The sequence below is a fragment of the Lagopus muta genome, chromosome 16 (assembly GCF_023343835.1).
Source record: "Lagopus muta isolate bLagMut1 chromosome 16, bLagMut1 primary, whole genome shotgun sequence".
In the NCBI taxonomy this organism is placed as follows: domain Eukaryota; kingdom Metazoa; phylum Chordata; class Aves; order Galliformes; family Phasianidae; genus Lagopus; species Lagopus muta.
The window spans coordinates 4,443,536-4,469,555 of record NC_064448.1 but is presented as its reverse complement, the minus strand read 5'-3'; the positions used below and the strand labels follow the sequence as shown (position 1 = coordinate 4,469,555).

General features: G+C 56.9%; 2 protein-coding genes across 9 annotated transcripts in view; both read left to right on the top strand.

Moving 5' to 3' along the window:
* ZNF512B (zinc finger protein 512B) overlaps positions 1-10,474 on the top strand; it is a 29,856-nt gene extending 19,382 nt beyond the window's left edge. For all 6 annotated transcript variants that reach the window (XM_048962673.1, XM_048962678.1, XM_048962676.1 and 3 more), the window contains 4 exons: positions 4,688-4,789; positions 5,684-5,746; positions 7,349-7,447; positions 7,753-10,474. In XM_048962673.1, coding sequence (XP_048818630.1) covers positions 4,688-4,789; positions 5,684-5,746; positions 7,349-7,447; positions 7,753-8,046 — 558 coding nt within the window. In that variant the 3' untranslated portion in view covers positions 8,047-10,474. The remainder of the gene's footprint in view (positions 1-4,687; positions 4,790-5,683; positions 5,747-7,348; positions 7,448-7,752) is intronic.
* Positions 10,475-10,832: 358 nt separating this feature from the next.
* On the top strand, positions 10,833-25,715 carry UCKL1 (uridine-cytidine kinase 1 like 1). 3 transcript variants are annotated; one of them, XM_048962681.1, is made up of 15 exons: positions 10,833-11,256; positions 14,876-15,069; positions 15,337-15,443; positions 15,614-15,784; positions 16,049-16,120; positions 16,903-17,092; positions 17,528-17,589; positions 21,194-21,213; positions 23,136-23,234; positions 23,342-23,435; positions 23,584-23,646; positions 23,912-24,034; positions 24,352-24,459; positions 24,735-24,891; positions 25,308-25,704. In XM_048962681.1, exons 1-15 carry the CDS (start codon positions 11,210-11,212, stop codon positions 25,382-25,384), a joined length of 1,584 nt encoding a protein of 527 aa, XP_048818638.1. In that variant the 5' UTR covers positions 10,833-11,209; the 3' UTR covers positions 25,385-25,704. The 3 variants fall into 3 exon arrangements, with proteins under 3 accessions (XP_048818638.1, XP_048818636.1, XP_048818637.1); XM_048962679.1 differs by lacking the exon at positions 10,833-11,256 and adding an exon at positions 12,940-13,130 and having other exon boundaries at positions 25,308-25,715; XM_048962680.1 differs by lacking the exons at positions 10,833-11,256; positions 21,194-21,213 and adding exons at positions 12,941-13,130; positions 18,527-18,543 and having other exon boundaries at positions 25,308-25,709.
* The last annotated feature ends 305 nt before the right edge of the window (positions 25,716-26,020 follow it).

Here is a 26,020-nt window from a genome sequence, read left to right as displayed (position 1 = left end):
GACATCAGAAGGGTTTCAGCCCCTAGCACAGCTGCACCATGACATTCCTTTGTGCTTTTTATGAGACGTTTCACATGTTCAGAATCTGATTGTTTAATGTGAGCCCCACATCAGTGCTAAGAAAACGACACGCAGGGAGGATGGTGGAAGCAGATTGGGGTTGAAAAGCAAGAGAGAGGGGAGTTGGACCAGATCCCAGGTGGCAAACGAGGCTCTTGGTCTGAAGGAGTGGGACCCTTAGCCCTGCACGTGCTGCTGTTCCTGCTGTCCCCAGCTGTGCCAGGCTTGTGTTGCACAGATAAATTTGAGGTCAGTGCAGGGAGCAATGCGTGTGTAGCTGTGAGTGTCTGTCTCTGGGCACGTCTTGCAGTGGCTGTCACGTTTCCTTGACAACATTCTCAAATATCAGCTGCTCAGTCTGTGCCATCTTTTCTTGAGGCGCAGTGCTGGGGGAGGTGGGAGACAGTGGGAGCTCTGCTGGGTCCAGCACTGCTGGGTAGCGCCTTGCATCGCTCAGAACCAGCTTGTGTTTAAAAGGTACTTCAGTTAAGTGTATGGAAAACATTCCAGCATCCCCCAAATACAGCAAAAATAGCTGTTTCCTCAGGATCAGATTCAGCCGTGCTGGCAGAACTGTTCTGCAGTGGGTCTGGCCCTGGGCTGCACAGGAGCAAAGGTCAGCATCCCTGTATCCCTGCGTCCCTCTGCATTGCTCCAGCACTGCTGCTGAGCACAAGCTGTGGCAGTCCCTCCAAGGGCTCTGACAACCCAGAGCTGCTGGGGCTGCAGGAAGACAAATGCAGGCCAACCATGACCAGGGCAGATGGTTCCCAGCACGCCGCCACCTCTTCTTCCCACGGGCTGTTTCCAGTTGTTGGATGTATGCTGCTGACCCACAGGCCCCTCGCTGGACCCAGGGAGAGGTGAGATGCTGGGGGCCAGCAGCAGATTGCCTCTGCACCAATGCCATCTCTGCAAGATCTGCAGCATCCCAGATGGATCGATGCTTCCCAGCTCCAGGCAGCTCCCAGCAATGGTTGGATGTGCCCAGGCTGCTCGCCGTTTGCTTCAGAGCTCTGTCCCCAAGCTCCCAGTGACCCACTGCAACCCTCATGCCACAGCTGTTCCTGGCTGGGGAGGGATTGTGGCTCCGGATCCCGTTGGTGGCCCATGGTGAGATGCATTCGCCTTTTCCCAGGAGGGTGGATTCCTTCGCACCAAAGCAATGGCATCAGAATAAACGATTGCTGCTCAGATCCCAGGCCCTGCAATGCCTTCATTCTGCACTAACCAAATCCAGCACTTCTAAATATACACTGGAGTCTTATTTTCTCGCACTGATCTTTATTTGCCTCTGGATAAGCTGAAACAGATGGGGTATTTCACAACGGCCGCTTGCTGAGGATGTCAGATGGGGAAGGACACACCCCTGCTGCTTTTCTGGGAAAAATCCCCTTTCAGAAGCTCCATGAAGATGTTGCCGATCCTCTGAGTCTCCTCTGGCCTTTGCTGGAGCCATCCTGCACCCTGCCCACTGTACCTATACACCTACCCACTGTAAGGCTCAACTCTGCCCCTGTGCTGCTGAGGGAGGATTCCAGCTTTGGGCAGGAGGGGCGAGAGGTTGGGAGTCACCACCTGGGCTGGGCCCTGCAATCCCTGTCTGCAGAGGAATGCCCTGACCCTTTTTGGAGGCTGGCTTCAGAGAAGCAGCCCCGTAGAGAAGAGGTGAGATGGGATAAAATGCTGTGGAAACCCAGCTTAGGTCATGGTTTGATGCTTTCTCTGCATCCCTGTGAAACAGCTTGTGCTCTCAGAGGTTTTTAGGGGAAGGATGTCTTTTTGCCACAGTGAGCTCTGGCCCCATATCCTGGTTCTTCTTGGACTCTTCAGGGAACAGTTTGCTTTTGTGCTCGCTCCTGGAGAGAGCTGCCTGCCTGCTCTACTCAAGCTGCTTTAGACTGCTGGGTTAATGAGTTATTAATCGGTGACAGCTCCAGGTGGGGTGCCTCATTTCTGGTTGCAGCGAGAAGGGAAGGTCTGGTCCCAGATGAGCTTTGTGCCAGAGCTGTTGGGTTCATGTGGTGGGAGGGAGGGGGAGAGGGGGGCACACAGCCACCCCGTCCCCAGCCTTTGGGGTCTGCTCATGGCATGGGGTCTGCATGGCACTGCGGTGCCAGGCTGCTCTCACACGTGGCCAGGGCTGTGAGTCCTGGCAGAGTCACTGCTCTCAGCAAAGGGCTGGTGTAGGCCAGTTTGAAAGCTGGAGGGCAAAAGTCATCTGCGGGCTCGAGTCTTTAAGAAAACCCCATACTGGAACCAGAATACATTCTAGACCAGAAAAATCTGGCTGAGGTCTATCTCCCAACACAATGGCTCTGCAGTCCCCACAGAAGTCCTGAAGCTGGGCTGAGCCCTGCAAACTCATCTCACTGGTGAGCTGAGCCAGATCCCGGTGCAAGGTCGGGTGAGGACCACATGGGGACCTGTCCTTCCTCCCTGCCCTCTCTCGAGAGCCCTGGCTGGGTGGCAGAGCTGCCCTGTGCATTGCAGCAGCTTCCAGCCCACCGCCGACTGTGCTTTGGCTTTGCCTCCAGGATGGAATGAGCTGTGGTTTCCGTGGGGCAGGAGCACGGGGCGACCCGAGGGGCTGAGGACCCCGTACCGCGGCAGGTCTGTTGGAGGGGAAGATGTTGGCTGGGGCCGAGGCAGAACACATGGTTCTCATTTGTTGCAATATATTTTGGGGAAGGGGAGAGCTGTCTGGGGAGCAGAGAGGATGGAAATATGAAAGTTAATTAAATAAAACTGTCAGTCAAAGAGAACGAGCCTTCCCACCCTAGCATCCTTCAACTGTTCAGGGGAGATGGGCCGTGGCCAAAACCAGTTGTAGTCGTTTAACGATTTGGCCATGAAGATTTTCACTTACGGGCTGTTTGAGGAAAATAAATGGTAGAAAATAAAATATTCCATGCCTGGGGCTCCTTCTTAATAGAGACATAAAGATGGCTTTGACATTCCTAGAACCGCAGCGCCCTGGGAAGACGTGGGATGTGCATGTTATTGTGCAGTGCCTGTTGGAGCGGAGCGGGGAGGGATTCTTCTCTGCAGTGGGATCCGGAGCAGCGGAATCCGCATCTCTGAGCATCTCCCCCCACCTCCTCCTTGGGGACAAGCAGAGGGAGAGGTTGTTGCTGGGGCTGTGTGCGGTTACCATTAATGTTTGCTCATTCATGGGATTGATTGGCTTTTAATTAAGGAGGCCGGCTGGCATCCCAGCTCTCAGCATCAATGACAAAAAGGGAGCCCTGTGTTCTCCCCCGGAGGTGGCATTGCCTTCCCCGAGTGGTTGACGAGCACCATCCCAGTGCTTCAAAGAGCTCTGCTGGCATCCTCGTGGCTGCAGAGCACGACAGAACCACAGCACACCAGGCCTTGGGGCATATTTCCACATCCATCCTTAGTAACGTCCCTACCGCCGTTTCGCAAGTCCTTTTGCCCCTTCTCCCTTCCCTGGCTGCGTGCCGAGGTGAGGGCAGAGGGGACCTCCTGAGTTGATGTGACAACATCTACAGCCAACCCTCGCCATCACTGGTACCTCAGGCTCAGTGGCAAGGAGGAGGAGGTTTTGGAGCAGCACGACCCAGCTGGACAAAGGCAAATCTGCTGCTTATCAGCACGTCCAGGAAAAGTCACAACTGGGAAACAAATACAGCCAGCCACCTCCCTGCATTGTCAGAAACGGGAGTGCAGAGTTTGATGTGCACACTTGGATGAAACAGCTTGGGTTTGCACTTCTCTGCAAGCGTGGTTTGTGCACGTCTCCTCTCTGGAGAGCAGGGATATATCAGTGTGCCAGTAGAGCTGCAGGGCCATAAAGCTGCTCAGGTACCTGCACCCACTCACTGCGACCTGTAAGCTCACCCTGCCATGCTCTGCCACCGAGCAAACTGGGAGTTCAGGACATGATCAGCGTCCCTGCAGAGCTCCTGTTGGCACACATATGGCCAAGGGCAGCTCTGTGCTGCAGCCCCATGGAGCATATAGCCGTGTGCCACAGCGGGCACTGGGCATGAGGTGCCACAGCTGCTCCTGTGTGTGCTGAACATGCAGAAAGAGAGCGGGAAGGGCCAGCCCGCTGTGCTAAACCTCCAAGTCACTAATAAAGTAGTAATTAAAAGCACTTGGGAAGAGCTGCCCTGCCAGGAGAGGCAGAGACACAAGAGCCTTTCATTGTTTAATAGGCTCTGCTCATTATTGGGGTGGAAGGCAGCCATGCAGGCTCTTCAAACTTGGCATCATCCCTTCTGCCCAGTGTGCAGGGCTGTTTGTTCTGTGGGTTATGAAACATGGCCGAAGGGCAGCTGTGACACAGGGCACCAATAGCACAGGGCCTGGCCCCGTGCAGCACTGGGGTATGTGCCCAGGGAGCAGGAGCATGAGAGACTTTTGTCACCACAGAGGTGGCCACGGTTCTTGCCCTGCTATTCCTGCTGTCCTGTCCCTTCACTGGTGGAAGGAGAGCCACTCCCAGGGGGTGACATCCTGTAGGGCAGCTTCCCAAAGCATTTTTGGCCTCTCTTTACTTCCATGGTAGGGGCAAAAACCCATTTGGTTTTGCCTAAGGACTCCACCAAGGATGGGACCGGTGCGTGCCACTCCACTAATCATCTCCCATTGTTTGCAGCTCAACTACACCCGGCCAGGACTTCCAAAGCTGAATCCAAGGCTGCTGGAAAGCTGGAAGAATGAAGTGAAGGAGAAGGGCCACATCAACTGTCCCAATAACGTGAGCACCTTTTCTCATCTCTGGACCAGTCTGGTTTTGCTCTGCAGGAGGCAGGGGGAGTTTGAGGGGCAAAACCCCACCAGTGTCAGGTTCTTACTGGGTACTGCTCAGTCCCTGGCACCGGGGTCAGGCTGCACCATGTGCTTTGGACTTTGCTTGTGGGGAGCTCTCAGCACCAGCACTGGGGGAAGGCTGCACAATCTGTGCTAAGCCTTTTTCTGCACCGAACCTGCTTTTCCCAGAGCAAAGCTGGAGCTGGTTTTAAGTCTTTTTATATGTTCTTTTTTACTTTTTTTGAAGTGCTGGGATAGGCAGAGGCCTCCAGGACATGGTATGTGTGCTCCATCTCGCTGTAAAGCACAGCCTTGGCCTGAGCTCGCAGGGAGATGAACTCCACCCTCGTGCTGGGCCAGTGATTTATAATCTGAAACAAAGCCTTGGTAATGGGAAATTTGAACGAAACTGTTACCACAAGGCCGAGGGAGACGCGCTGCCTAATTAATGTCATACACAGGCACTTTGAAAAGACGTTGCTCAGAAACTGGTCATGCTGCTGCCCGGGTGATTTCTCTCCTTCATTAAGCGTCTGCTGTGGCTCCAAGAACTCCTGTAGCCCAGCAGGACCTCCTGACTGCTCCCAAATGTACGTTTTTCACGGAGACATTTAAGGGAGACATTTTTCAGCTCGTTGTAGAAGGATGTGGCCACATGACTCCCATTAGCACTAATAGGAAACGTGTGACCGGAGCCCTGGGTGCCTCGCAGAGCATTAACCTCATGCTGCTCAGCCCAGACCTGTGGCCTTGCTGGCACAGCAGGCTCCTGGACGTGGGATGGAGGAAAGCACAGAGATGAGGGATCATGGCAAAAACCCTCCTCTGTTTGTTTCTGCAGTGCTGTGAAGCCATTTACTCCAGCGTCTCGGGGTTGAAAGCTCACCTGGCCAACTGCAACAAGGTAGGTTCCTCATTTCACAGGTTTGGCTCGATGGTGGCATTGGTTTTGTCCTTCCATGCCCACGGCTCATTTGAGAGTAGCATTCCTAGGGACAGTGACATGGGTTAAAGGACTGTGACCACATCCCTGTGGCTTCCAGCCAGCGCTGGGAGGGGTGGAAGCTGCCTGCAGTGCCCTGGCTGAGGGCAGGGCATGAGCTCTGCAGAGAGGGCTGGCTGAGTGACACGCTGCCATCAACATGTCACTGCCCAGCTGTGGCACTGCTGCAGAGCCCAGCTCCATCCTGGGCAGGATCACACCCACAGCCATGGTGTCACGTCCTGCCTGATGGAAGTCACAGAGAAGACTTAACCAAAACCTGAGCCTTGGAGGAGAGCTCTCTCCTGTGCAAACCCCAGAACAACGCATAGCAGCCCCTGCACAGCTCCTGCAGCTCCCAACTCATCTGTGGCCAGGGCCAGCACCTGGCCTGGGATTCCGGTTGCCTGCAGCCACTGCGGGAGGAACGCTCAGCATAGGGAACTGGGTAAGAGCTCATAAAGCTTTATACCCTGAAACATTTCCAGCTGCAGCTTCCATTGAATGCAGCTTCCAGGAGGCAGCTCCAATAAATACCCCATCGTTATTAAGAACGCAAACTCCAGCACTCCTCCAGCACTAGCTGGAACATCAGCCCCTAATGAGATCATTTAGAAAGTGGGCTGCAGAGATCCGGCAGAAGAAGTATTCATCCAGGATAAAAGTGCAAGCTCAGGAGGCTGCAGCAGTTCCTTTGCTGGCATGCAGAACCAGCAAATGGTTTCAGGGAGAAAATGGAGCCTTTTTCCAGCTCTGGTGCTGCGCACAGAAAGCAGCCAGCAGTTGGAAGAACATTTTTTGTATACAGCTGCACCCCCAGGTCAGGTGAGCCTGGCGTGGCCCACAGCACAGCTGGGCACTAAGAGTGGAGGAGGCTCCCAGGCACAGCCCACCCTCACATGGGCCAAGATGATCCTTACATGAGGATTTATGGGGCCAGGCTGCCCACATCCTGCCTGTCTCCCAAACGGGAACCCTGTCTAGCTGCAGATTTACGGCGCAGAGCCAGCTATGGGGAAATCCCCACGGAGTGGATATATTGCCTGAAGAGGCCCATCCATAAACCCCTCGTCAATAGAGAACACATTATCTCCCCCGAGTCGTGAACTGCGGCAGAGCTGGGAGATCAGTCATCCCCAGAAGGGCTCTAATGACAGAAATCCAGCAGTGGCTGCGTCTCCTCGCCAGCATAAAAGGAAAATTAGGTGAGCCTGTCGGACATAAATTAGCTGAGGGCTCAGTCCCAGTAGATCACAGATCTGCTGACAGTGAGGAAATGAGCCCACGTGGCCATGCGGACACACGCCGTGTCAGTGCAGCACCAGCACAGCTATGGCTGCTGCACGGCCAGCACTCGCTGCGTGCGGAGCAGAAGGTGCAGCTGTGGCAGTTCTGGTGCTTTAGAAAGGAATGTTTCTTTTCTGTTGCTTCTGGGTTGAAGTGTCAGCCTGCTTTGGCTGGGAAGGAGAAGGGGAGGGGTGCGTTGGCTCAGCGTGGGGTGCAGCAGTGCGCTCTGTCTTGCAGGGGGAGCATTCAGTGGGCAAATACCGCTGCCTGCTGTGCCAGAAGGAGTTCAGCTCTGAGAGTGGGGTCAAGTACCACATCATCAAAGCTCACTCGGAGGTAAGAAAGCTCCACTTTCAGGTCCCTGCCATGCGCTCATGCTGGCTCTTTCCTTCTCCAGCAAGGAGCAGAGCACGGCAGCTCCCGTCAGTAGTGGTGACGTGGTGGCGTGGCACTGATTTGGCATCCCAGGCTGAGGGGCTCGGTGTCCCCAGCACCCACAGGCTGATGCCAGTCTGTGTGCCCTTGGGAAGGTGATAGCAGTGGGGCATGGGGGGGTGAGAATGTGGGGAAAGAGGGCAGGAAGGTCCTCAGGCAGCCCAAGGCCAGTCGCTAACCGTCTCTGTTGTAACCCATGGACACAGAACTGGTTCCGAACCTCCTCAGAAACAGCCCGGAAAAAGAAAAACAGGGAGCAGCTTTCATCCAGCAAGGAGGAAAAAAAAAAAAGCACAAACGGGAAGAAAAGAGGGAGAAAACCCAAGGAGAGGCCTCTGGAAACATCCCTGAAGAACAGAGAGAGCGTGGCAGCAAAGACTAATCACAAGAAAAGCCCTGAGCACTGGGAGGGCTCCCGATGCAGCTCCGATGGAGATGAGCGTGGCCCCAAAGCTCCCAGCCAGCGCAAGGGGGGAGTCAGCAAGGTGCCCGAGAAGTGAGCATTCAGAGACTCATCTGCAAGGATTCGTTTACAGCCCAGGGTAACAGGGTGGGGGTCGCTCCCAGTTTTCCACCCCCCTCCCCTTCCTTCTCTCACTCCCCCTTTTTTTTTTTTTTTTTTTTTTAACAAAAAAAAAAAAAGTCACAAAAAAAAAAGACAGGAAATACCAATTAACCACTTTAAGCAAATCATGGACCTTGTTTCACACTGGAAAACAAGCAGGATTGAGCAAGCTGGACCACTCTCGCCCCCTCTGCCCATGTACACACCCCTGAGGCTGTGCCCGTGCCCCGGGGGGGGGCCCTGCTGACGTCCCCTCCCAACCTTCCACCTCTGTGCAAAACTGGTGATGCTTGAGCAAAAGAAAAGTGCAATAGCAGCAGAGCCGGCATTGGATCCCCACCTGCTCTTGGACCCCCATGGCTGCAGCCTCCCAGGACGGTGTTCCCAATGATGCTCGTTCCGTGCAGGCAGCCTGGAGAGGTGGGAAGGGGCAGGGGACAGCAGGGCCTGGCAGCAGACATTGGGTGGCACTTTTTTGCTGCAGCATTGGGGCCGTGCATCAGCAGGGATGTGCCTTGAGACCTGTGTGGCACAGGGCTTTTGCGGTGGCACCAGGAGGGGACGGCGCCCAGGTGCTAGAGCTGATGGGAGAGGGGTTGCTGCAGGATGGGTCTGGCTTTGGGTTTAAGTGAAAGTTGCAGAACGATGTGAGCGTGGTGAGGGGAGGGATGGAAGGGCGAGCGGTGGGACAGAGCAGAGCCTGAGGGCGCTTGGGGGTCCTCATCCCAAAGATGCTGATTTGGGATTGGGGGAGCAGGTGTTTGGTCACCCAGCTCCTGCGCTGGGCTGCGGGCAGTGTGCAATGGGGACACGGGGTCAGCATCAAGTGACAATCATGGGTCCTGCTTTCGGGTGAGTCCCCACCGCTGGGCACGTTGCAAGCCGAGCCTTGGGGCAGGGTCACTGCAGGGCATTGTGCCATCCTGGCTTTATTCTGTGTCTGTGTTCCCACATTGGTGTCATTGTGACACCTGGCTCGGAGGAAGCGCCCCAGACCGAGATGTGTTTGTGCAGACAGGAACCAGGCTACCTCTGTCCCTGCGTTGTGGACACGTCTCGCTGTGGTTTTCTCTCAGTAATGGAGCAGAAAACCTTAATTCTGGTTTTCCTGCATTCTTCCCCATATCGTGGCTCAGGAAGGCGACCTTTGAGGGAGAAGAGGTTCTGCTTTTACTGTGTTTGCTTGAAATCTCAGCCCTCGGTTTCCTTCGCTGCTCTTCACAGCCCATCTCGGCACCATCCCTGCTTGGGAACGACTCACATCCTTTCCCACCAATGCTGCGTTGCTGCAGATGGGGACAGCAGCAGAAGAGGGGCAAAAGGCAGAGCTGAGCAAAAAGGGGGGGGGGGGGGGGGGGAGGTGAGCAGGGATGGCGTCCTGCCCTGCAGGCTGCTCTGACAGAGGGGAGCTGGGATGGGTCGGGGTATGGGGACAGTGCTCCTGGCACCAGGCTGTGCTCCCAGCCTGCAGCTGGCTGGGGTGCAACTCTGAGCCCCGCGTGAAAATGGGTCCCTGGGGAAAGGGAACGTTTTTATGAGGAATTGAACCAACCTAGTGGTCATAGAAGTGCAGGGAGGTGCTCCTCCCCAGTCAGTAATGGGCAGGGCTGCGTTTGGAGGCAGCCCCAGGGACCTGCTGCTGGGAGCTTTGGGGCAGAGCGAGCACACATCCCTTGAGGCCAGGTCTGCCCCGGCACCATCCTGGTAATGCAGAGAAACGTTTTGCTTTGCTTTGCTTTGCTCTGGGCAACCTTCATTTCCCATTCCAAAGCAATGCCGGGAGCAGCAGCGCTGCGTTGGTGCTGGTTGGGTGCTCTGGGGCAGCGCCAGCAGGCAGGGCTGAGATCGGTGTGATACGGTGAGCTCAGCATCTCCTCACCCCCATCCCACCGGCATCCCCTGCTCCTGGGCACCACAGCCCCACATCCCACACCTGCAGCACCACCAAAACTCATCTTCACACCTCCCACAGCTCAGGATAAGGGCTACACCTGCGTGCGTGGGGCTGGGACCCATCCCTCCACACAGCCCACCCCAGCAAGGGCTCCGACAGCATCCAGCACCGGCGCTACCCACGCCACGGAGCACTGATGGCACAGGGGGGGCAGGAAGGAGCCCCCCAAGCCCGTGGTGCCATAAGCCCTGCTCCCCAGGCCTCCCCCAGCAGCACTGTCCTCCTCCACCCGTCAACGCTGGGCCCATTCTGCTCCTTCCTTTCTCTCCTCACAGCACCCATCCCATGGCATAGCCGAATGTCTCTGTCAGTCGATGCCAGTTATTTAGTGCATTAAGTGTATTTTGGGGGAAAAAAAAAAAAAAATTAAAAAAAAATTTAAGAATTTTCAATTTATCACTTGTAACCATATATATAAATATATAAATATATATATTAAAAAAAAAGTGTTTATTTGCAAAAAAAAAAAAAAAAAAATCCGTTTTAACAGTAAACTATCTTATAATGAACTCCCGATTTGTGCAGATCCGTTCTTTTGTTAATCATCGACAAATCCTCAGCTGCAGGGCACCGCAGCACGCAGCTATCAGCGCCGGGGAGGGAGCACTCCATGTACTGTATGTATGAAAAGCAGCTGTATCGAATAAATGTTTATTGATTTTTTACTGTGGTCATCGTCGTCGTTGGGTGGGTGATGACATCTGTGATGAGGTGGAGCTTTGCAAGAGGTGGGGGGGTTCCTTCCTTGTGTTCCCTGTGCTTTTAGCACCGAATTATCCCGGAGGAGCCCTGCCCAAGGAGGCTGTGGATGCCCCGTCCGTGCAGGCATTCAAGGCCAGGCTGGATGTGGCTCTGAGCAGCCTGCTCTGCCGGTCGGCGGCCCTGCACACAGCCGGGGGTTGAAACGAGACGATCGTTGTGGTCCTTTTTAACCCATTCTACGATTCCGCGGGGCTCGCAGGTGGGAAGGCACACATCTGCCTCCCCGGCCCCTTCAGCACCCACCTGTGCCCGCAGCACCCAGCAGAGCCTCACCGCACCCCCGCATCCCCCGCCCGCACTACAAGTCCCGGAGATCCCCGCGGCAGCTCCGCCCCTCCCGGCCCCGTTCCGCACCTCCCGCCCGGCCTCTCCCGGCAGCGTTATGGCCGCGGCCCCGGCGGCCGAGGCGGCCCCGGCGGCGGACGCGAGGTACGGGCGGTGCGGGGCGCGGCGCGGGGCCGGATGGATCCGCGCTCCTACCGCCGTCGCGCAGCTCCGCGCGGAGCGGAACGCGTCCCCGGGTGGGTCGGGCTCTGAGTCGGCGCCGCGGGGATCGGGGGCCCTTCCTGCGCCCATCCCGCCGGGCGGGGCTGTGGGTGGCGGCCCCGCCGTGGTGTCCCGGGCCGCGGATGGGGGCGGCCGGTGCGGGGGGGAGGTTCCGTGGTTCCGCCGCTTCCCGCGAGCCCCGTTGTGACGCAGCGGCCGCGGGCTGCTCCGCTGGGACCGGGTGGCGGCCGTGGGGAGCGTGGCGGTGATCGCCTTCCACAGCCGGGCTGCGGTGCGGCCATTGAGCAGCGGTGCGGGGCGCGAGGAGGGTCCGGAGCGGCGCTGAGCTCCCGGGGAGAAGCGGAGTCCCGCATCCCGCACCTCTCAGGGCGTCCCCATCTCTTCCCCCTGCGACGACTTCAGTTCTCCTTCAGCCCGAGCTCTCCGCTCCTGCGGCCCATCCTTGTGTCCCGAGGCCACGGGTGGCATCTTAGAAACCTCCTGGTAGGAAAAGATGAAATCCCGGACCGTTCATCCCGCACGAGAGCTGAGAGCGCGGGCTGAGATGCGGGCTGTGCTGCGCCCTGTCGGACAGAGGCAGGAGAGGCACCGGCTGCGCGATGGGGGACGGCGGCACGTGGGCAAGGACTGCTGCGTTCCGGTTTCCGATCCCTTTCTTTTTTGTTGTTGTTTTGGGAGAGAATAGAAATCGCTGCGGAAGGGAATTTTATTCTTAAGTTTCTGAGTGTGCTTTTCCAGAGCAGGGATTGGGAAGGGGAGTTGGCTGCAGGGCTGCGGCGCTGGGGATGCGCCTCCTGATCCCGCTGTCCCCAAATCCCCCAGCACTGTGCTGGCACTGCTGGAGTCCCGCGCTCATCCCATGCTGCACGTGGCTTTGGCACAGTCCTACAGCACTGCGCGCGGGGACAGCAGGGTCCCCATGTCCCCAGAGGAGGAGGAGGAGGAGGAAGGTCCTGCCCCATCTCCAAACCTTCCCCTGCTCGGTGCCTGCATTGTCCCCGGTGCCCCTTGCAGCTGTCACCTGCCCGCTCTGGGTGTGATTTGATGCCTAGGAATGCGTCCCCAAAGCTGTGCCCGCTGTCACCTGGCGTAGCGCGGAGCTGATTCTCGAGCACTGCAGAATGAATCTTTGGGTTCCCAACCCCTGAGCTGGGCTCAGAGCTGCCGAAATGCTGGGGGGGGGAACGGGGGGAGAGGCAGCGGGCGCCGGGACCCGACCGAGCAGCAGCGTTATTCTTAGTGCCGGTGTTGAGTTTCGCACTTGTTTACTGCTGTGACTCTTCCCGTGGAGCCGGAGGGGCTCCGAGCCGAACGCCGTGGGCCGTGGGAGGCTCAGAGCCCCTCAGTGCCCCCTCTCCATCCCCACCCCAGGACCCCTCCAGCCCCATGCTCACCATGCTGAGCAGCCCCGTGCTCTGAGTGCCCAATGCAGCCAAAGCAGCCACTGCCCGGCATGTGGTTGTTTGTCTGCCCAGAGGAGGTGTCACCCTTGCCCCCCCCCCCACCCCACCCCCTTGTTTTTTCTTTAATCAAGCCAGTGCTATTAATATCAGGTAATGAACATAATCTCAGCGTTAAGCTATCCTCTTATGCACGCTGAGCTCCCAGCACCTCCCGTCCCGGCGCCGTGCCCCCCCTCCTGTACTGCCTGGCTCCAGGCCCCCCCTGCACTACTTGGGGCCATCCCTGTATGGCTCATCCCCACCGAGCAGCACCGAGCCCCCAACCATGAGCAGCCCCCCCACCTACGGCAGCGTCCGCTTCTCAGGCTGCCGGACCCTGGCACCCGCGGGCAGGTGAGCTCCCCTTTATGGGGTGGGTTTGAGGTTAGGGTTAAGGGTTTTTCCCAACAAGAGGGGATGGGAAGTTGGGCACTGGGGCACAAGGGACACTGCAACACAATGGGGCTGTCTAAGCAAAGCGAAGGGGATGCACGGGCAGCGGGGGCAGCAAAGGATCCCCAATCCCAGGAGGAGGTCGGGGTGCCCCAAGCAGGGCTCTGCAGGAGGGTTCCCCACCCCGGGTGACGTTTCCATTTGGATTTACCTTGTCCTGTTGTCATGCTGCTCGGAGCGAAGGGCCCCGTGGGGCTGTGTGTGGGACAAGGACAGCACTGCCCTCACTGCAGCCCTCACTGCAGGATCACCCGGTGCACAGAGCAGCGCTGCTATTAATAGGGCCCAGGGCTCTGCACCGGGTCAGGAGTGCAGCCCTGAGTGGTGGGAAGGGACAGGAGGAAATGGGGAGTGGAGAGGAGCAGGAGGTGGTCGGGGCAGCCCTGAGGCCACGCAGGGGATTTGTGACCTTTGCAGAGCTCTGGAGCAGTGGCTCAGTGCTGTTTGTCTGAGATAAATCATGGGAACGTGGGTTTGAGAGGCAGAGTGCAACATTTACATAGCAGTCCATAAGAGTGAGGGTGAGATGAGGCAAAGCAGAGAGGCTCTGGAAATAGGATTAGGGCTCCCCGGGTCCAGGAGCACACTGCACGTGGATGGCAGCCCTGCAGCGCTGCAGGATGGGGCAGCACGAGCAGCACTTGTGCCACTGCCATCCTGGGGTCACTGGGGTGTTGATGGGCTGGGGGCAAGTTGGGGGCTGGCAGGGATGCAGCTCTGAGTAGAAGGTGCAGTAATGCTGGCGGTGGTTGAGAGCTCCTGGTTCTGGAGAGGGCTGGGTTGCACTGGGTGCAGTGGATGCCCTGGTTGCAGTGGGAGCACTGGGCAGCTCTACACGCAGATGGCCGGTCTGAAATTTTGGTCATTATCTAGCATTATTCCAAAAAGGGCCATGGGAGGGAAGGGAACTGATCTTAATGCTGAAACAGCTTAAAACCCAACAAAATCTGCCAAACCCTGCAGTTTAAGCCCTCTGAAGAGCAAAACAGAACTGAGAGGCAGCAAAGCCCCAGCCAGGCTGTAGCTATTGGCACCGGAGCTCTTGGACCTGGCAGAAATTTGTCCCTACCCAATCCCACCTCTGTCTCCCATGGGGAGAAAAAGACTGGTTTTTCAATGCTGGCTATGGAGAAGCAGGACAAGCAGCTCTGGCTCTGGGTGTCGATCAGTCTGCCATGGCCGTGCACACACAGCTTATCTCCTGCCCTTATCACCTCGCAGCCGCCGTGTCCTGCTGCCAAGTGCCAGCTCTGGGCTCCATTTGCTCCTCTCCCTCCTGATGCAGATAAGAGGCTCAGCGGCTGCAGCCCGCACAGCAACGTGGGCACAAGCAGCTCCAGGAGGGGCGTTCCTGCCTGCAGCCCCACTGCCTGGTGCTGGGAAGCTCATGGGATGGACATGAAGGGTCTCAGCCCTATATAGGATGCCTGCAGCCCCTCTGCCTGGTGCTGGGAAGCTCATGGGATGGACGTGAAGGGTCTCAGCCCTATATAGGATGCCTGCAGCCCCTCTGCCTGGTGCTGGGAAGCTCATGGGATGGACGTGAAGGGTCTCAGCCCTATATAGGATGGGATTTGGGCAGAGCTGGAGAGCTGCAGGTGGGGTTGCCATGCTCATTGAACCCACTGCTCCCTGTTTCTCCCCAGCAACAGCAGTGCCGAGTCTCTGGACCGGCTGTACCCAGCGGTGGGCTCCTCCAAGCCGCCCCGAAAGCGGACCACCAGCCAGTGCAAGTCGGAGCCCCCGCTGCTGCGCACCAGCAAAAGGACCATCTACACCGCCGGGCGGCCGCCCTGGTACAATGAGCACGGCACGCAGTCCAAGGAGGCCTTTGTCATAGGTGGGCATGGGTGGCTGCGTCCCACCGCTGGGCTGTTGGTGCTGCAGGGGGAGCCAGGGAGGGTTCCTGCTATCGCCGTGCTCCCACAACCTCAGAATTGTGGAGTCACAGAGTCGTGATGGTTGGAGATGATCATCCGGTCCAACCGGGTTGGAGCTGCGTTGTCTTTAAGGTCCCTTCCAATGCAAGGCATTCTGTGATGGGTGCTGTGGAGCTGGCCTTGGAGGCAGGTCAGGGCTCCGTAGCCCCATCCCTTCTTTCTGGCAGGTCTGGGAGGGGGCAGCGCCTCTGGGAAGACCACGGTGGCCACCATGATCATCGAGGCTCTGGATGTCCCTTGGGTGGTTCTGCTCTCCATGGATTCCTTCTACAAGGTGAGGCCACGCAGCCCGATGGGGAAACGTGGTGGGGATGAGGCAGCAGTTTCCTGCTTTCCCCTGGCCCCATGGCGTTGGGGCAGGAGGAGACGTGGCACAGCAGTGGGGTGATGGTGATCTGGGGCTGCAGAGTGGATGGCTGCTCACTGATCCATCTTTGGGGCCAGGTGCTGACCAAGCAGCAGCAGGAGCAGGCAGCCAGCAATGACTTCAACTTTGACCACCCCGATGCCTTTGACTTTGACCTCATCATCGCCACCCTGAAGAAGCTGAAGCAAGGCAAGAGTGTGAAGATCCCCATCTACGACTTCACCACCCACAGCCGGAAGAAGGAATGGGTATGGGACATCGAGGGGCATGGGATGAGGTGGGGGGCTGCCACCTCTGTACAGCCTGCCAGTAGATTGCAAGGGCAGCGGGCTGCACGGAGGAGAAAACCCATGGGTTGTGCTTGTGTCACTGAGAGCTCTTTGAGTCCTACAAGTGACTGCAAGGCACAGGAAATAGAGGAGCTGATCATTCGCTGTGTTATCATCTTCCCTGGAGTGTGGTATCTCTGCACGCGTTCTCTGTCCAACCACATCGATTTTTTGCCTCTGCAGAAAACCCTCTATGGTGCCAATGTGATTATTTTTGAAGGTATCATGGCATTCGCAGACAAGGAGCTGCTAAAGGTGAGGCAGCCCCATCCTGCAGCCCAGGCTTTGCTGGGTGCAGTGGGTATGCTGGGTGTACACGTTGTCCTGAGTGTTCTGGTTGCAGTGGGCATACTGAGTGTGCCAGTTGCAGTGGGTGTCCTGGTTGCAGTGGGGCACTGGGTGCACTGTCTTCTCCTGCTGCATCAGCATCGCCTGCATGCCCACCCTGCATGCCCCATCCTGATGTTCCACAGCAGGGGAAGAGCCCCGGGTGGACGTGGAGCAGAGGGCCGTGTGTCAGCCATTCCTTCCCAGGAATTTGGAGCCAAGCTGTGACCTGGTCCTTGGCAGCAAAGGTGTATCAACATGACCAGAAGTACCTCCGTGCTGCCCGGCTCAGCTTGCAGCAAAGCTGGCTGCAGCCGTGCTCTGCAGAGCCTGGTGTTCCCAGGCTGACCTCGTCCAGCACTTCAGGCATTCCTGAGAAGTGCTCAGCTGCATGAGAACCCTATAGGCTCATAGCCATGCACAAGCATAGCCAAGCTCAGTCTAGGAAGTTCCCTTCCCTGCCAAGGGAACGTTTGTACTGCACTTTCCTGGAGCAACGATGACCTCCAGTGGACAGCTGAGTGCATCCCCGAGCAGCTTTCTTTCCGCTCATCCTTCAACCAAGGGCAAGCAGCAGGGATCCCAGCCCCCTGAAACGACGTCCCCCAAAGTGCTGGGGCTGCATGGAGGGCGGGTCGTGGAGCAGGACGGGTTTTGGGGTTGGCTGCAGCTTCAGCTGATGCGATTTGTTCCCACTGCTCTCCTTGCAGCTCCTCGACCTGAAGATCTTTGTGGACACGGATTCGGACATCCGCTTGGTGCGCCGCCTGCGCAGGGACATCAGTGAGCGTGGCCGTGACATCGAGGGAGTCATCAAGCAGTACAACAAGTTTGTGAAGCCTGCCTTTGACCAGTACATCCAGCCCACCATGCGGCTGGCCGACATCGTCGTGCCCCGAGGTACCCCACGCTCCTTATGGTTCCGCCAGGGCTCCGTTTTAGGCCCCAGTTCTCTTTAATGTTTTCATCGGTGACTTGGATGTAGGGATGGAAGGTGTTGTGAACAAGCGTGCTGACAAGCATAGGATCGTTAATGTTGGAAAAGACCTCTCAAATCCCTGAGTCCAACCTCACCCCACCCTGCCCACTGACCGTGTCCCTCAGTGCCACATCTCCACAGCTCTGGAACACCTCCAGGGACAGCACTAAATTAGGAGCTGTTGACTCCATGAAGAGTGGAGAGGCCTTGCAGAGAGATGTAGACAGATAGGAGAGCTGGGCAGTCATCAGCTGCATGGAGTTTAACGAGAGCAGGTTCTAGATTCTGCAGCAGGGCAGGGAGGTTGGCACTGTGGCCACACCTCACTGTTTACTTTTGCTTTTGCTTGACTCCAGGGAGTGGAAACACGGTGGCCATTGATCTGATCGTCCAGCACGTGCACAGCCAGCTGGAGGAGGTATGTCCTGGCTCCGGCCCCATGAACTGCTCTGTGCCTTGCTTCTCTGTGTCCCGGTGCTCCGCTGGGAACAAACCCACCTCACCCACTGCAGTGCAGTGCCCTGGGGGCAGCAAGCCATGCAGGGACAAAGCATCCTGCCTGGCTCCAACACCTCTGCTCTCTGGCTCTGGCTTCTCCTCTTCGCCCCCTGCTGCCATTGCTGCAGCCTTCCCAGTCCAGAGCTCTGTTTTCCACTTCAATGCTGGGTGCAGCCCAGGGGTGTCAAAACCCAAAGCTTTGCCACAGGTTACTCGCAGCCTGAGCCATGTCCTTCTCCACTGCTGACCACAGAGAGCCATATTTTGTATGGTTCTGGGCCTTGAGCCTGCGACCCATCCACCAAAGGACACGGTTGTGTGTTGCCACCCCTGAGCCACGCAGCTTCCTCCCACCCTACTCGTAGCTTTGATGTTGAAGCTGTGACGATGCTCAGGGCGATGCTCTGGGAAATTGATGGCTTTATAAGCAAAGGGCTCAATTCCTGCAGAAATTCCTGAGCCCCGGATGAACTCCATGCAGCCCCAGGGCCGCCTGCTCTGTGCTAGGGCACGGTGTGAGCTTCCCATGGGCCCCCACTCCCTGCTGCCAGGGCTTTCTGGCCTCCCCAGTTTCCAGCAATACACTCTGGCAGGGATCTAAACCCTGCTTCTAGGACACAGAGCTCAGCCCAGAGCCCTGGGAGTTCTGCAGCCAGCAAACACGGCAGCTCCTGCCCAGAGCAAGGGCTTGGCCGGGGCTTAGCGTTTCTTTGGGGAGGGGAAGAAGGGGAAAAAAAAAAACCTACATGTGAATGCAGGAAAATATTCCTATTTTTCCTTTTCTTTTGTCTTGAAACGCCCCTGGTGTTGGCAATGCTTAATACCGGTTGCATTGTGTCTTTGTGTTGCTGCCGCAGCGTGAACTCAGTGTCAGGTAAGAGCCCCTAACTCTGTCCTGTCCGTGCAGCCCGAGGCATTTCCAATGCCAGGCACTGCTTGGCCTAACCCTGACCTGCAGGCAGGTGTAAGGCCACCTGTAAGGCCACCACGTCCCTGGCCATGGGAGAGGCTCTGCAGCAGCACTCTGCGTTCAGGCATCCGCTCCCATTGCCCTTCCACAAGACAAACGTTCAGACCCACCTTCCAGCCCCTGGTGGATGCTCTAAAGCATGCAGCCATTTACTTCCCCTCAGCTTTTGGATCCGTTTTTCCATTAGGCAGCCAGCTGGGTTCACAGCTATTTGTGTAGGAGGCAGAGCAGCACGTTACTGCGCTCAGGTTTCCGTTTGGATCTTCATTGTTTTATGGAGACACTTAGGCAAGTCACCCAAAAACTTGAATTTGGCAAAGCTTTCAAATACCAAAGGTGAACAGGAAAGGCTCTCTTCTTTACTTCTGCTCAAGCCATTTGTTTCCCAGACTGAGCAACTGGATGGTTTATTTTGATTCTTTTTGCTTGCTCGTTGGGGCATGTCCATACGGTGCCATGTGTAAGCCCCCCGTGTGCCTGGAGGTTTGGGTGGGAAGCTGCTCTGTAGCATATGTACATATATGTGCATATAGAAAGATATACCCACAACAGATTTCCTTTCTCTCCACTGATTCTCTGCCTTAATCAAATCTGGCCCTCAGTAGAAGTGATCTTTGGACTTTTTGTGCTCCCTGCGTATGGAGCAGCATGTCAGTGTGAGCATTGCAGTGACAGCCAGCTGAGGGAAGTGACTTTGACCTTCAGAAGTACCTCCATGGTAACCACAGCCATGGATAAGTTTTTAAGTTCAGTGGCTCCTGGTTCCCATTTGTGCCTTTGCCAGAAAGTCTGGAAAGAATATCCAGTGAAAATCCATTGCTGCTCCTGGAGTGCTGGTGGGTGTCACTGCCTCTTGGCTGTGGGGACGCAGCCAGGTCATTGAACAGAACCTGGATGCTCAGACCTGGCCCCAGCTCAAGGTATCCTCTTGTTTCCCGTGTGCCAGGTTGGTGTGCCACTGCCTGACCTCAGCTGCTTCATGGTGAGGTGGTGTGGCCCCAGCACTGCTGCCCAGAGAGCTGAGGGGGCCCCATCCCTGGAGGTGCCCACAGCCACGAATGGGCCCTGTGCAGCCTGGTTTATGGGAGGTGTCCCTGTGCATGATCCAGTGGTTGGAGCTGGCTGGGCTTTAATCTTTAATGTCTGTTCCAACTCAGCCATTCTGCAGTACCATGATTATGGGGTTGTTGAGGTCCCTTCCAACCCAACCATTCTATGATTCTATGCAATGAGTGAATTCTGAGGAGGTTAAAGAGAGCAGTGCCCCAGACCCATGGGCTGTTCCACACCACTGGCAGCCTCCACTTTGCTCTGCGTCCTCTCAGGGTGAAGCTCAGGTCTTGGGGTCATTGCATCCCATCCAGCCCCCGTTGTTTAACCACATGTGCTGGAGCTGTGGTTACCCACCCTTTGCACTATGCCAGGTGACCAGCAGCACCTGCAGCCTGTTTGCTGTCCCATTTTAGCCATCAGCCTGGCTCAGGGAGCCTCTGCTCGTTTCAGCTGACTTTCCCTCGCCGATCGATTCCCCCCCCTCCTCTCCCAAGGTCTGGATCAGCTTGGCATGCCCTCTGCCAATTGTGTCTTTAAATATCAGCCCGTGGCGCAGTCTGATAGCCCTTGTTTGAAATGTCAGCTGTGAAAGCCAGCCGCTGTACGTGTTTGAAATGCCTTGACTGCATCACTCCTTTGTAGCTGGATGTCTCTTGTCTGCTTCCTGTTTGATAGCATGCTCAACAAAGAGCCGAGGATGTTCCCTGAAGCCTTCCTGAGCGATGGCCACCCCTTTTCTCTCCTTTCTTTTTCTTCTTCCTTTTTCTTTTCTTTTTTACCTTCAAACCTTTTGTTCTTTGGGGGGGGCAAAAATAAGTTTCCAAAGTGAGATGTCTTCTTGACGTGCTCATGGCCGCCTGTCTGAATGCTCCGCCGCCTCACTGGGGAGAGGGTGGGAGCATCACTGGTGGCTGCATGACCTGCTGTGCCTGTGTCCATGTATGGTGTGTGAGTCCTCTACGTGGACACCTGGTCCAGGGGGGGCCTTGGAGGTCCTCGAGGTCTTCTCAGCTGCTTGTGATGCTCAGCTCAGCGCTGGGTTTCTCCCACTGTTCCCATTGCTCTGGGCTTTATGGTGTCACCGAGGCTGCAGGAGGTGGGCACCGCTGCGTGCGCACTGGGTGGAGGTTGTGCAGGCTTCAGCTCCTGCACATGCTGTGGGATTGTGGGGCTCTGGAGGCATCAGGGAGCCCTGCAATGTGGTGCTGAATGGGACGCAGTGTCCCTAGGTGACAGATGGGGCTCAGCATGGAGCTGAACTGGTGCACTGGGAAGCAGAGGTGACACGGTTTGGTCACCCCGGAAGGGACGTTGGGGTCTGTATGCAGGCGGCCATTCTCAGGCAGCTCCAAGAACCACCGATCCACTGGGACTTTTTTTTCCCCCCTTTGACTAATGCCAGTGCTTTTTCCTTTATTTCATGTCCTGTTTGTCCCTCTCCCCTAAAACTCTGGTGTCTCCCGTCTTGTCTCCCCGAATGTCCCTCCCACCTGGTGACCAGAGGAAGCTACGCTGGGATATGTGAGGAGACCTCCACTGCTGGCAGCGTTCGGGGTGTGACACTAACAGCATGGCTGGGGCCAGGGCCGTGCAGCGTGAGCGTGCTACTAACCTGGGCTGCACACGGGGTCCTGCTTCTCTGGGGCTTCACAGGTCAAATTAGGGTGGGAGGGACCTGAAAGTCTCTTTCTTCATCCCTGAAAGTGATGATGCTGAACAGCATCCCAAAGAAGCAGGGCTGCATCCCGCACCCAGCCCTGCGCGGGGGTTGCAGGAGGTGCAGAAGGTGCAGTGAGGAGCTGCTGACAGCGTTCCCCGAGGGTTGCTGACAGCTCGAGATGCAGGGGAGGTGTTCTGGGGCTGCTGCAGGAGGTGGGAGCAGGAGCTGGGTCTCGGGGCCCTCCTGCATGGGGTGGCGGTGATGGGTGAAGAGGTTGCAAATTCAGGGACGTGCCTCAATGCCCAGGGCTGCGCTGGGTTTTGGGACAGCAGTTTGGGATGAGAGAGAGCATACAGGCTCTGCACTGGGAGCAGGCACCCGCATCTGCCAAAGGCAGGGCTCAGCGCCTTGCGCAGTGGCTCACGCCATGTGGGTCAGCGTCCCCAGGGCCGGAGGGGTCAGGCAGGGCTGTGGGTGCTGTCTGTGTCCCCAGGACCCGTCCCCAGGCTGGGGTTGGTGGCAGGAAGGAGGGGACAGAGCCACGCGGTGCTGCTGCGGTGCGGTCGTGGTGTGGGCATAGCTCTGAGAGCAGCTAACCTGAGTTCTGGTGACTAACGGAGTGAGCTGGGGTGGTGCTGGGCACTGGGGGCCTGCTGACCAGGAGGAGCCTTGACGTACCCCCAGGCCTTGGGAATGTCCCATTTGGCCTTGGTTGGCCAACCTGATCGAGCTGCAGGCATCCCTGTTCATTGCAGGGGAGTTGGATCAGATGGCCATTAAGGGTCCCTTCCAACTCGGACCATTCTGTAATTCCATGGTGGCTGGAGGCCTCACGCCATCGCGCCCTGCCCTCCTCCGTTCCTACCCAGTCATCTTTCTCTTCCTCTCTGCTCGTGTGCCTGTTTGTGTGTGCAATTAACGCAGGTTTCTGCTTGGTTTGAAATCTTACTCATCTGCTGCTTCCGTCTGTTGGCTCCCTTCTCCCCCTCCCCACCATCTCCCTGCCCAGCTGTGGCCATAGCACATTTGTGGTCTGATGCGTGGCTTTGTGACCCCAGCCCTCCTCCCAGACGAAGGCACTTGCCCATCCTGCCCAGCCCCATGGAAGCCAAAGAGATGTGACCTTCATCTCGTTACTGCCGCTCTCAAGTAGAGAGGTGACTAATGGGGCCCCATTGTGCGCTTCCCCGTGAACGGTGTTCCCTTGATCCAAGAATAGCTCCCAACCCTATTAGTTATGTGGAGATGACTCACACAAAGCCAGCCCCGTCCAGAGGCAAAGTCTTGAAGCTGTTCCCAATTTGGCATCAGCTGCGACCAGCCCTGAATGGGCCGGATGTGCTCAGAAGCAGCCTCACTGCAGCCCGCCACTGCAGCACTGCCCTGGGGGAACTGGGGATGGCGTCACAGTGCTGAGCTCCTGCCCCACACCCAGCCCTTGTCCTGTGGGGCAGAGACTGCTGTGATGGCCCTTCCTCACCCGCTGAGTGGGGGTCCCACCGCCAGGTCCTCTTCCTGGAGTTCTCCATGGAAACTCTCAGCTACAGTGGGGTCAGCCATGGCTCAGTGACCCAGCAGGGAGGGCACGTCCTGGGGCTGCATCGAGCGCCCCTTCCCTGCCTTTTCAGAAGGTCCTGGGCAGGGCTGGCTGCTCATTGGGCTTGGCCACATGGCTTTGGGTTGCGTTGAGAGCTGACATCTGGGAGAATGGCTCCGGCCGTGTGCTGTGCCCCAGCTTTCAGGCACCTCCCCGGAGCCCTCCTGATCCTGTCTTTGGTTTCAGGGCCGCCCTGGCCTCTGCCCATCAGTACCACCCCCTTCCGCAGACCCTCAGCGTGCTGAAGAGCACCCCTCAGGTGCGGGGCATGCACACCATCATCAGGTAATGGCGTGGCACCACGGGCCCTGGGGCGTAGAGGGGGCTTGGCTGGGTGGGCTAGGCTGGCCTCAGGTTCCTGACTCCCCAGAGTTCTGCTCTTTGCCTTTCAGAAACAAGGAGACCAGCAGGGACGAGTTCATTTTCTACTCCAAGAGGCTGATGCGGTTGCTGATTGAGCACGCGCTCTCGTTTCTCCCTTTCCAGGTGGGTTCAGGGCTGCACCTGGTGATGAGGTTTTGTCCCATTTCAGCTTCCACGGGTTGGTCAGCTTTCCTGACCAGCCCCTGCCTGGCTCCCTGGCAGCAGGGCTCACAGAGCCACTGTGGTGATGCTTCTCATGGGGTTTTTACAGAGTTGCACTGTTCAGACTCCCCAGGGACAGGACTACGAAGGGAGGACATACAGTGGGAAGCAAGTAAGTGGGAGCAAAAGCTGTTGCTTTCAAACCTCTGGGTGGGGCTTCACTAAAAGCCCTCTGCATGCAGGGAAGAACACCACAGGCATCTTGGGGTTCCCACCAAGCCTGAGTTTGGTACCTTGTGTCAATGGGGCAAAGATGCCACCGGTGTGCAGCACAACCCTGTGCTGGGCGGGATGCACTTTGGGGTTTTCCTTTGGAGGTTCCCAGTGTTGAAACCCAATGCTGTGTGCCCCCACCTGCCCAAGTGCTCTCACTGCAGATCACCGGGGTGTCCATCCTGCGGGCAGGTGAGACCATGGAGCCAGCACTGCGAGCTGTCTGCAAGGACGTCCGCATCGGGACCATCCTCATTCAGACCAACTGCAACACGGGCGAGCCGGAGGTACGGCGTCTCCTGCCCATGGACAGCCACGTGGGGTTGGCTTGGGTGTGGTGTGAGTGCTTGGGAAGGGCTTTAAAAGCTTCTGAAGTGGGTTTCGCCAGTAAATATGTGCACGCAGGGCTGGTTTGGTGTCTGCACCGGTGCCTGGCCCCAGGCTAACAGCTCAGATTGCGGTGATGGGAACGTGGAAAGATCCTTCCCTCCTCCTAAAGATGAGCTGGAACTGCTTTGTTGCCTCCATTCTGTACGAGGACAGACCGCTGTGCAGCGCCCTGAGCCTGCAGCCCCTGAGCTGACCCCTCTCTCCCCCTGCCCAGCTCCACTACCTGCGGCTGCCAAAGGACATCAGTGAGGACCACGTCATCCTGATGGACTGCACGGTCTCCACAGGAGCTGCAGCCATGATGGCCGTGCGGGTGCTGCTGGTATGGAGGGTATCGGGTGTGTGGGGGCCTTGCATTAACATTGAGCCTTCCAAAGGGGGGTGTTGAGAGTCGCAGCAAGACCTGGAATGTCTCCAAAGCGTTGACAGAGCCCTTCCTAGGATAGTAACAGCTTAGATTTAGGTGGTTCATTGGTCTTACGCCCACCAAACCCTACACCCAGGGACAAAAAGTGGTTCCAGGAAGGTCCTCGAGTGCCCCGAGTGCCAGACTATGGACCATAACACAGCTCGTCCCACACTCTGCCATTCCTGCAGGATCATGATGTCCCAGAAGACAAGATCTTCCTCCTCTCCCTGCTGATGGCAGAGATGGGTGTCCACTCAGTTGCCTACGCCTTTCCCCGGGTGAAGATCATCACCACAGCTGTAGACAAGAAAGTGAACGACCTCTTCCGGATCATCCCTGGCATTGGTGAGTACTTGAGGAGGAACGTTTGGTGTTTCTGGCCCGCTCACCAGATGAGGTGAAGCCCTGCTTGTCAGCAGCTCAGCCTTGTTTTAGTCTGCCCTTGTTTTACTGAGGGACCCTTTGCCTCTCCCGGTAGAGAAGCTGGGCTGGGGCAGCTCTGTGCCTCATTCCCTGAGCTGCTGCCTGAAGGAAGCTTGTCCTCAACAAGCTCACTGCGTCCTTCCGTCCTCACCTCTGCTGTGCCAGGAACCACCCCTGCCACGGCAATGCTAAAACAGTCCCCAGTGTGCTAAAACAGCCTCCGGGCTGCTCCAGTTCTGCCGCTACCGTGCAAGCTGTCAGATAAACCTGGTTTTGTTTCCTCGCCTGCTGGGCCAGTCCAAGCTCTCCAGAGCTTTCTCTCTCCCTTCTCCTCATAGGGAACTTCGGTGATCGGTACTTTGGGACGGATGCTCCTCCTGACTGGAGCGACGATGAGGATGCTCTCAGCACTTAGCTGGGTGGGAGATGCCACCAGCGCCAGGCAGCTTCAGCACCGCACCTTAACCCCTCCTGTCCATTGCAGAGATTTCTCCTTTCTCCTCACCAAGCATATATTTTTTTCAAATCTTTCATCAGAGATCTAGGGCATATTTTTTCAAACACAGATCCTAGTGTGACTCTGTGGACAGCCGCGTGTCCCAGCATAGAGTGGAGTTAATTTATTTTAATTTAACTATTTGCCTATATAACTTATTGGAGATATTTTATAAAGAAAAGTAATAAATTTTTTTCTCTGGTTTTCTTGAACGGAGCCACTGCTTGTCATGGCCTTGTGCTGCCCCAAAGGAATCACAGGGTCATTATGGTTGGAAAAGACCTCTGACATCCCCAAGTCCAACCCCAGCTCACTCACTGCGCACACTGCCCACGACCCTCGGTGCCAATCTCTGCAGCACTGGGACGCCTCCAGGCTCAGTGACCCCACCACCCCCTGTGCAGCTGTGCCACTGCATCACTGCTTTTTTTGGAGAACAAATCGTTCCTAATGTCCCACCTGAATCATAACCCATTGGGATTGCCCTGCTCACTCTGAGCCCCCTGGGAGCTCCTGGGGGCAGAGAGGTGTTGTCACCTTCCTGCAAGGCAGGGT

Bases quoted from the DNA above. Each gene is read 5' to 3' on its own strand.
- UCKL1 (XM_048962679.1), top strand. From the start codon at position 13,063: ATGAGCAGCCCCCCCACCTACGGCAGCGTCCGCTTCTCAGGCTGCCGG. The intron at 15,070-15,336 runs GTGGGCATGGGT...TCTTTCTGGCAG, and splicing joins CAAGGAGGCCTTTGTCATAG to GTCTGGGAGGGGGCAGCGCC. The intron at 23,235-23,341 runs GTAATGGCGTGG...TTTGCCTTTCAG, and splicing joins GGCATGCACACCATCATCAG to AAACAAGGAGACCAGCAGGG.